This window comes from Nannochloropsis gaditana (assembly GCF_000240725.1).
Source record: "Nannochloropsis gaditana CCMP526 unplaced genomic scaffold scaffold644, whole genome shotgun sequence".
NCBI classification, from domain to species: domain Eukaryota; class Eustigmatophyceae; order Eustigmatales; family Monodopsidaceae; genus Microchloropsis; species Microchloropsis gaditana.
The window spans coordinates 1-9,247 of record NW_005803309.1 but is presented as its reverse complement, the minus strand read 5'-3'; the positions used below and the strand labels follow the sequence as shown (position 1 = coordinate 9,247).

The following is a 9,247-nucleotide window of genomic DNA, read 5'->3' as shown; positions in this document are numbered from 1 at the left end:
TGACTAATGCAAAGTGGGGGGGCAGGGTTCTGAAGAAGGTGCAATCTTGATGAACGACCGAACGAATTGACAGGTCTGCCCCCAAAAACGTAACGACAAGGCTTAAAAAGCGACGCAGAGACAAATGCCCGGCCATATTTCTTTCATTGCCCCTCTTCACTGCCCTTGCTCTCCTTTTCCCCCTTGACCCCTCTCACTCTTCCTCCTGCCCCCCCGCGGCGCTGCTCAACGCCACCATCGTGAACTTGAGCTCCTGTGGGTCCATCGCTATCACTCGTCGCACCACCGCCATCGCGTCCTGCAGGAGCGTCTCCGGGGAGGATTTCCCGTGGTTGATGGGGAAATTTTTCCGCCCGTCCAGCTCGTACAGGTAGCCATCCTTCTCGACGAAAATGACGAAGTGCGTATTGATTGCTTCTTCCATCGGGACTTGCTGGCTTTGGCCGTCGGCCGCGGCGCAACCATGGGCGGCATCCAAGCCTTCGTCCTCCTCCAGAATCACCGCCCGCTCATCAGGGGTCTTGTCTTGCGTCCGCTCTGCAAAACTTTCCAGGAAGCTTCCCTCTCGGAACTCGAGTTTGTCCTTGTTGTTGAGGAGAGCGTGCAGGAGCCCGACCGTCCCGCAAGCGTTCCCGACGGTTTGCTTGGTGAAAAACAGGCGTGGCGAGACAATTTGCCCATGCGCTTTGATACGGGCATCTTCCTCTTGACGGAAAATCTCGTTCGCAGGCTTGATGGGGTACAGGAAGATGAGGGCAAGGACAGGAGGAACAACCATCTCAAGCGCCCACTCCTCAGTGCAGAGAACATCGGTAAATTTGTAGAAAGTGGGGATGAGGCCGAGGCTTAGCACGTATTTCTGCATGACTGATGGATTGCTTTCAAGTGGAAACCACCTCTTTGCCCGCTTGCCTGGTTTTGCGGCTTCCGATGCAGTGGTTTCCCGGGAGGGGGGAGGTGGAGGAGGAGGGGAAACTGGCTTATCGGGCACCATTATTGCTGTCGCAACCTGCCAGTGAATGAAATATAGTAAGCTTAGCTGCATGATTAAATAAATTTGAAATATTTTGTTAAGAAAGCATGATCCGTGCATGCGTATGTGGTGCAAATGTCCTGTTTTCTGAAGGCAACGAAGGACATGTAAGTCCAGCACTCCCTTTCGCGATACCAAGTGTTGCCAAACCGGCGACAGCGTGCTTGTCATCGGAACATCTGGATGCACGGGGGTTCGGACGCAATGGACGCGTGTTGTGTCTCTTGGGCATCATATATGGGTAGAGGCTGTCGGAATCTCGGGGGCGTCGGCGTACAATCTTAGATTGTACGGAAAAAGCACACGCCGCCATGGACGACTGGAGATTGTCTCACGAACGAATGCCCGAATGATTTGGGTCGTGTCATCTGAAAGCACCGGGCTGAATTCTGAAAATCGCGTGACGTGCAAGTCTAGAGGTGTGTGCGACGCTCTGTTTTTCCCTCTTTTTCTGTCTGCGGAGGGCAAACATAAGGTCGTCTTCGATGCAGTGGTGCTCGAGCTACATGTTCCTGCGCTTCGGATAAAGAAATAATTCGTGCAACAATTCTTATTGTTACCATTGAAATGGGGCAAAACTGAACTTTATTACCGCTTTATTTGTGTAGTGACTATAGCTAACGGGCTTTTACTCCCTTAACTTGGTCCTTAATCCTCTGCCATGTCCGCCGCTCCCTCCCTCCCCTCCCCTACCGCTGCTTTCTCCCCCTCTTCCTCCTCCTCCTCCTCCTCCTCCTCCTCCATGTCATCCCCCCCCAGTTCATTGAACATGAACTCCTGCTGGTACTCCACCAGAAACTGCGTCGACCGCTTGACATCTACGAATAATGAATACACCCTCTTGATGTCTTGTACATCCACCTCACCGGCTTTTCGCTTGTGGGCAACGAGCGAGGCGGCCATGATCATGTGAATGGCGTACCGTAACGAAGCTTCCATTCCTATTTTGGTCAAAAGTTCCAGTGCATCATCGCTCATCTCGACGTCCTCCTCTTCGCATCGAATCTGCAAGATTCTCCGCACCTCCGCCTCGGCGTAAGGGGTGGTGCTAATAATCATGAGCCGGTCCAAGAGGTCGATGGGAATACCGTGCGGGCTCTTGTAGGCTGTGCCTCGAATCTGAGCCATCCCTCGGTTCGTGGCCATGATCAAGACGGGCGCCAAGTCGCTTTCAAGGGCCCGGTTGAGCCAGGAGAAGCACTCGATGTCCAGCATGTGGACCTCGTCGATGAAAAGGACGCCTGGCACCACGGTCGCTTTCCCCTCCTCCCGCCACTCTGCCACCTTCATGTCGATCTGCTCCCGCACCTCCCCCTTGATCTCCCCCGTGTCCCCCGCGAAGAGGGCCAGGAACCCCTGTTGCCGGGAATTGATGACGTCGATCTCGTGGAGACTGACCACGTGGACCGTCTCCTTCCGTTTCTGGAGCTCCCCCTCCGGGCACTGCACGAAGCGCGTTTGGGGGCCCATGGCATCGTAGTCCCGGGAGCGCGTGAAGGACCGGCCCAGCTTGCTAATCTTCCCGCTCGCCTTGTCAATGGTGATCACGTCCCCCGCCGAGACCTTCTCCTTCTGGAGCGCCTCGATCATCTTGGCCCCCAGGTCGTACACAGTCTCCATCTCCGTGGTGCAGAGGGTGATCCTACCCGTTTTGGCCCCACCCCCCGCCGGCGTGTCCACCTGGACCTCCACCACCTCCCCCTCGATGATCTCCGTCTCCTCCATGATCCGCACCCCGATGCTGCGACGGAAGGCCTGCGTCATGGCCTCCGTCTTGGACATCTCCAGGGAAAAGATCTCCGAGCCCGCAATCGTCGTGAAGGGGGTGCCTTCCCCCAGTGCTTGTGCCAAGCCCATGGCCACGGCTGTCTTCCCCGTGCCAGGTTGACCGGCTAGGAGGATGGCACGCCCTGCAATCTTCCCTTCCTTGATCATTTTGTAAACTATCCCCGCAGCCCGGCGTGCCCCTGTTTGACCGACCATCCCTTGACTAACTTCCCGAGGCTCTAGCGCATCGTCCAGGCCCAGGCCGCGAATGTGGCTGTGAGCGCCGATCCGCTCGATACGGGTCAGGTCTTTCGTGGTTTCCTGCAGAGAGGGGAGCGACCCACGAAGGCGCGAAAAGAAGAGTGAGGAACAAAACGACGAAAGGAAAACGTACTAAGCAAAAATATCACATAGAAGCCACCGGCATCGTACCATGCCGTGCTCGAACACTCATTCTCAAACTAGTTTCTTGAAAAAACCTAGGAGGCCGGTTTAGAAACTCTTCGAAACATACCTTGCCCAGACCCAGGTCCGCCATAGTGGCGTATATTTTTTAATGTATTGCTTGCTTATAATCGGGAGGCCTGTGAACAAGGAAAATTTTGAGGGATACGTTCGTTAATTGCCTACGCGTGCAATATTTTTCAGACGGTTCGAGGCACGCAAAGAACAAACTTTCAGGGTGAAGATGAAAAAACAAAGGACGAGTGAGCCTTGCAAAGCGTGCGCAGCAAGCAAAGGTTTAAAATCAACACGTACGCAAGAGTACCACAGGCAATTGGTTGCGATGGGGCGCATTTTGTTCAGACTTTATTCAGCATGGGCTCGGCCGTGGCTGTCGAGCGACCTCCTCTCCCTCCTCTCGGGGAGACCGTTCCGATCTTCTCAAGGTTCACGCGGGCCGTGTCTGGTTTTGGGCCTTAAGACCATGAATAATATTGTGCTGTCAGACAGGACCCTAATAGAGATACATAAAAGGATTTGGAACACAGAAACTGATGGTTGGCCGCACAATGAATTTCGTTGCTCGGCATGATAGGGTTGATAATGTTTTTCGCTCCCGCGTCGTTCCGATCGCCTTCTGCTGCCTCGCGTTCTTCAAATATGTTGACACCCGTGCGCACGCGTTTTTTTTTACGTCCCTTCACAATCCACTCTTGAAATTCACACGAATTGAATCCAGGCAACACAAACAATATGCCGAGTCGCATCTCCTACTTAGGCGTTGCATTTTCGTTGGCTGCCGCCTCCTATCATTTTGCTTCTTCTTTTCAGCTTCGCATGACAGTCGGGGGTGGTGTTCATCAGAAGCGTCGCAAAACTCTCAACAACCAGCACAAGGTACCTCCTTCTGCGGTAGACACAATCAAGACCACGAAAACGACAGAGGAAGACACTACAAATAAGAGCAAGTACGTATTTTTGTGAAATACGATGCGGTCTTACTTTTATTCCCGCCGTTGCCCTTTGCCCTCCTCCCACCCGCATTGACCCCTTCTCTCTTTTTCTACTCAAACGCCGCCACCGCTATTCTCCGACGTAAAATGACGGGCCTGCATGTGTGCTTTCCATGTCACTGCATTGCCATGTATAATTTCTTTCCGATGGTCCCTGGGCATGTAATTTTTATGCACAGCATGCGAAACAGCTCGTCCTCTTATTACTCTGTTGGTATTAAGGAGCCATTGTGCATGTACGGCGGCCATTTCGTACGCATATCCTCTAAACTTGGTTGCCTCCTCCGTCGAACCCTGCCTTTTCCTCTGAGTAGCGTCCTTCTGCACTTGTTTTTCGTGCCCTTGCCTGCGTTCGCGGTCGCAGTCTCTTGCCTGTTTTCTCCCTCTTTTTCCTCATGCATGTGGTTCACGGCCCTTCCTTTGTTTTCCGACCCCACAGACACCCCTTCCTGGAGACCAGTCCTTTCCACTGCACGCTGTACGACGGGCTCAACCGGCCCTGGACAAAAGAAGGGGCTCGGCCCACCACGCTGGAGGGACGTTCATGGCACGCAGATATGCCTCTTCCCCTCGCCAAAAAGATGATTGTCGAGGCAGCGCAGGACCAGAGCGTGAGCAAAGAGATGTTAATGGCCGCCCTACACATGGTAGAGTACGATGCGGCCTTCGAAGCCGGGGCAAAGGGAGGGTGGGAGGTGGGCGATTTGGAGGGCGAGTGGCGTCTGGCTTTCAATGCGGATGCGCCCTTCTTGGAGAGCCGACGGGACAGGTGGGGGTATTTGATTCAGGCGCAGGAGAAGGAGGGAGAGGCAGAGGAGGAGGTGGCGGTGGTGGGTCTGCGTCTCGACACCCGCGCCTCGACCATTGTGCTGGACTCTTTGCAGGAACCCCGGCCCAAGTCCTTTCAAGGAACGTTCTGGAAGGATCGCGGGGGAAAGGTGCACGTGGATGTGACGCGCGTCCAGCTCTTAAAAGCCATGGACCCCGCGAATGAGGAGGAGGAAGCGGTGGGGGAGGCCGGGGGGGGTCGGCTCTTGCCCGAGTCGGAGCTGCCGTTAATGGACGCCTTTTTGCGTCCGGGTAGCTTTTTCGAGGTGATCCAGGTAGACAAGCTTCATTTGGCCCTTCGCTACCACCTAGGCGGGGCGCTTGAATCGTCGCTCTTGATTTTCAACAAGGTGGTGCCCTTCAGTGCGGAGGCGGGGGGGCTGCCAGAGGGAGGAGAGAGTGTACAGTGGAGGGAGGTCGGCTCGACGGAAGCAGGGGCGGGAATCGAGGACAAGTCCGCCCCAGAGGCCGAAGCCGAAGGCACTCATGGTAAGGACAGGTGGGGACATGTGAAGAAAACCAACCGCGAGGGGCAGCCCCGGTATGCGAACGCAGAAGAACGCCTGCAGCAATTGCGGCAGCGGAGGCGGATGCTTGGGGGCTACGATTCGTTCTGGGAGTACCTGGAGGAGGAGAAAGTGTCCCTTTTCCTGGTCCTCGCCTTTCCCGCCTTTGTGAAGGCCAGTCCGCACCTGCTGGCCGCGGCCCATGTCAAATGGATGCTGCTCCAGGAGATGGCGGGCTCCGCACTCCAGGCATGGGGCGGGCAATCCTAGGACCGTTGGCGAGGGGAGGCTCGGGTGGGGTAGACGGCACGATCAAGCAGCCGCATGCGTACATGTGCATGTGTGGAGCCTTGTTTTTTGCCCATTATCTGTTTACTATTCCGATTGATATGGGGGGGTTGAGGTCCGAAAGGGTTCCCCAGGGGCCGCCGTGGCGCCTCGACACCCAACCATCCGATAGTTTGTACAGCAGCGGGAGAGGGGATCGCGCTCGCGATCAGCCCCCTTCTCTCCGAGCCAAGTTCTGATAAAATTGTATTGTTGATCATAATCTTTCGAATGCACGACATTGTTACTAACCAGTAATTTTAAATAGATGTATTTCTTACGCATCACGATGGATAAGGCCAGTAAATAGAAAATACGGTCAAAGGCAGTCGGGCTACCCAGGCCTGTCGTACATCAGGCGGAAAAGTCAGGGAAAGAATAAATGTCCGCAGCCTAAGGTACTAAGGCAAGATAGCAAAGCTACCATAGTGTGGGACAAGTTGCGTGCAGAACACAAGTCATTGTCGGGGGCTGTGTTAAAACACCTGCGAGGAGGCGGTGGGACCAGGGAAAACCGCAGTGTGCTGCATGATCGAAAAGCCAAACGTCACTTAAACGCGATACCCTACATTTCCACCAGGGCATTGTGTTGACTGTCAAATTTGAGGTAAACGAAATCATCTTACTCTGAAAAGGAGACTGGTCTCAAAGTGTACAACGTCCAAAATTCAATTTTTCGATTTTTAAATTGTTCAAAAAGAATAGCCTGGTCCGAATCGCAATGGAAACATTCAAAATAAATCGCACACGTCGATTTCTGCGGTCTCTAGCGTGGATCCTGCTTTGTCTCTACTTTGATGACTTCATTGGTCACCTTTTGTTGGGAGGGGCAAGGCAGATTCTTGACTTGATAAACGTGAACAATTCAGCTCGTGATTTGATGCCACGCTCTTAGAACAAAGAAAACGTAGAAATTTCGCTGCTTGTGCTCAATGGACTTCATTGCAATTAACCCTTGGATCGCGCCGAGTCGGCAGTCTCCACGGCGCTTTCGTACGCTCTCACGACCTCCGGGGGGGCCTGCACGAGCTCTATCAAAACCCCCTCCCCTGACAAGGGGCTTTTCTCGTTGCCTTTCGGATGAATGAAACAGACGTCGTGCCCAGCGGCGCCACGTCGGATTCCACCTGGTGTAAAACGCACACCTTGCTTGGAAAGGTATTCCACCGCGGCTGTCAAAGGGTGAACCCAGAGGCCAATGTGGTTGAGAGCTGGAACGTGCACTTTAGGCGCCTTAGCGGGGTCGATGGGTTGCATTAAATCGATTTCAACAGCCCACGGGCAGTCCGGAGCGCCAACACGGAAGATGTCTTCATCAACGTTTTCCAACTCGCTTTTATACGTGCCGGTCATGGGAACGCCGAGGACATCGCCCCATAATCTGCATGGCCCTGACTTGTCCAACGCGCCGATGGCCACTTGCTGCAAGCCCAAGACACGAAATGGACGCGGCAAAAGGGCAGATGAAGAAAGAGGGCGACAGGATGGCATGGACGTGGGGTTTCCTGGGCTTTCAGACTGGAGTGTATGACCGTGTGGCTGGAGTCGACGCCCGTAACGGACAGTCGCCGGGTGCGACAATCCTGGAAAACGCCGCAGCATCGAATCTACCAATGGATGGATAGAACACCCGGGAAAATTAGCATTGCGCAGCCTACCCAGTTGAACTGAGCGGGACTCGCTGGTACTGGCGACGTGAGGGAACAAGCGTCGATCTTTCCTCGCCGTGGCCCACTCCCAGCGATCGTGCTATTGTGCGCTGAGGTCAGACCGCGGGTGCTCGAATCAGAAGACATTCGTGCCTTTTCTTGAACGTCCCGACATTCGGACGGCGTCGGGTGTCTTGGCACTTGAGGGCGTTATTTTTCTTGGCATGTTGTCACACTCGCGGGTTAATCATGTCTGGTGTCATGTTGTTATGTGCTTTAGACCGCAATTTGTTGGGGGTTGGTGGCGAGCGGGCTTTGGGGAGCCACAATTTGGGCAAAATTAAGCTTAACGACAAGTCCTTTCCCCTGGCATCGCGATCTACGCTCAGGGAACACTTTTCGTGGTACGTTTCGTCCAAGCACTGCATTAACGCAGGATTTTGTCGAGAGTTGGCAAGGCTGTCGTTGCGTTGCGGTTTTCGAGGCGACCCTCGAAAGATCTATCGCTTTCCCAGGCGCACCCTAGCTGATTTCCTTGCCACAACACGGGCTATCATCCAGCGCTGCCAGCCATTCGCGTCACTACAGCTACAAGCACGGCTCCACCTTGTCTGCAAGGGGAATAGCCACATACCTGCTTCTTCTGGTGTCTGGGTCAGACAGGGAGTGTGTGGAACACTTGTGACAGGGTAAGACAGGCCTCCCCGAAGAACGAAATGTCGGGGCGTGCGGCTGGCCTGCCTGCCCGCGCGGTCATGGTCTGTTTCCTGGCAACGACCATGATGTCATCAATTCGCCCTCTTGTGTATAGTTCCGTCGCTCCTACCCGGCAACGCTTCACTTTCCTCAAGCGACTCCGCATTCGGCCGACCATACGACGCATCCGCGGCATTAATTTTTCCCGGTACGGTATCACGTATTTAGCTTTCTCCTATTGATGCCTCCTTTGCTTCAACCAGCACTCAGTGAAGATACGTGTTGCCCGATTCGTGGGTCATTGTTGATTCCGATGTATATGAAGTGGAAGACCCGCACTTCTTTCCCCTGTCTCGTAAGAAGCACATAGGTTTCCCTCCTTTTTCTGTCCCCTTCGTAAATATGCATCACGGAAAATATGATGTATTCCCATGTTCATGGCGGCATTTTACGTTCTCAATACAGAAACGTTGCACGTATTCCGGCGTCTTCACCTTTTGAAGAAGACGACGAGGCCATTGGCCACCCCCCCGAGACCCTCCTCCACAACCAGCAGCCCCATCGGCGCCGGCGCTTTGGCGGCGCAGTGTCTTATCGACAGCAGATTTCGGAGGAGAGCACGGTCACCGTCACGGAGGGCCGGGTATTTGACTTGCCTCTCCTCCGCCTTCCCCCGCTTCCCTCCCCGCTTCCCCCTCTGTCCCAGCCTGGCCCCCCTCCTTCCCGTCAAGTCATCGAGACCTACACGGATTTCCACCAAGCGTTTGAATCCTTTTCGGAAAAGGAGAAGAAAGCACGCCGGCGAGCTCTCTCCCGCTTGAGTGTGGTGGGGAAAACAGCTGAGCGGGTTCGGGAACACCCCGTCTTGGAAGTCCTCCACGCCCGAGTCCGCTCTCAGTCTCAGCCAGGCCAGCGGACAGATCCATACAAAATCGGATTGGCGATCGAAGGGGGGGGGATGCGGGGGGCTGTCTCGGCGGGGGC

General features: G+C 54.6%; 5 protein-coding genes across 5 annotated transcripts; 2 read left to right on the top strand and 3 right to left on the bottom strand.

Annotated features, from left to right (window-relative positions):
• Window positions 1-193: 193 nt before the first annotated feature.
• Window positions 194-865, bottom strand: NGA_0496600 (ubiquitin carboxyl-terminal hydrolase isozyme l3; the record flags this gene model as incomplete). The annotated part of the gene is made up of 1 exon (XM_005854033.1): window positions 194-865. One exon carries the CDS (start codon window positions 863-865, stop codon window positions 194-196), a length of 672 nt encoding a protein of 223 aa, XP_005854095.1.
• Window positions 866-1,681: 816 nt separating this feature from the next.
• Window positions 1,682-3,388, bottom strand: NGA_0496400 (uncharacterized protein; the record flags this gene model as incomplete). Its single annotated transcript, XM_005854031.1, has 2 exons — window positions 3,315-3,388; window positions 1,682-3,121 (listed from the first exon to the last, which is right to left on the bottom strand). Exons 1-2 carry the CDS (start codon window positions 3,336-3,338, stop codon window positions 1,682-1,684), a joined length of 1,464 nt encoding a protein of 487 aa, XP_005854093.1. The 5' UTR covers window positions 3,339-3,388.
• Window positions 3,389-3,980: 592 nt separating this feature from the next.
• Window positions 3,981-6,685, top strand: NGA_0496800 (uncharacterized protein). The gene is made up of 2 exons (XM_005854035.1): window positions 3,981-4,212; window positions 4,697-6,685. The coding sequence occupies exons 1-2, from the start codon at window positions 3,998-4,000 to the stop codon at window positions 5,859-5,861; spliced, it is 1,380 nt and encodes a 459-aa protein (XP_005854097.1). The 5' UTR covers window positions 3,981-3,997; the 3' UTR covers window positions 5,862-6,685.
• Window positions 6,686-6,866: 181 nt separating this feature from the next.
• On the bottom strand, window positions 6,867-7,409 carry NGA_0496500 (lactoylglutathione lyase; the record flags this gene model as incomplete). The annotated part of the gene is made up of 1 exon (XM_005854032.1): window positions 6,867-7,409. One exon carries the CDS (start codon window positions 7,407-7,409, stop codon window positions 6,867-6,869), a length of 543 nt encoding a protein of 180 aa, XP_005854094.1.
• A 544-nt stretch (window positions 7,410-7,953) lies between these two features.
• Window positions 7,954-9,245, top strand: NGA_0496900 (uncharacterized protein; the record flags this gene model as incomplete). The annotated part of the gene is made up of 2 exons (XM_005854036.1): window positions 7,954-8,471; window positions 8,729-9,245. Coding segments are annotated over exons 1-2 (705 nt in total), but the record flags the coding sequence as incomplete, so codon positions are not given.
• Between the last annotated feature and the right edge of the window lie 2 nt (window positions 9,246-9,247).

Coding starts and splice junctions, on each gene's coding strand:
- NGA_0496800 (XM_005854035.1), top strand. CDS start 3,998: ATGCCGAGTCGCATCTCCTACTTAGGCGTTGCATTTTCGTTGGCTGCC. Junction 4,213..4,696: donor GACACTACAAATAAGAGCAA/GTACGTATTTTT, acceptor CCGACCCCACAG/ACACCCCTTCCTGGAGACCA.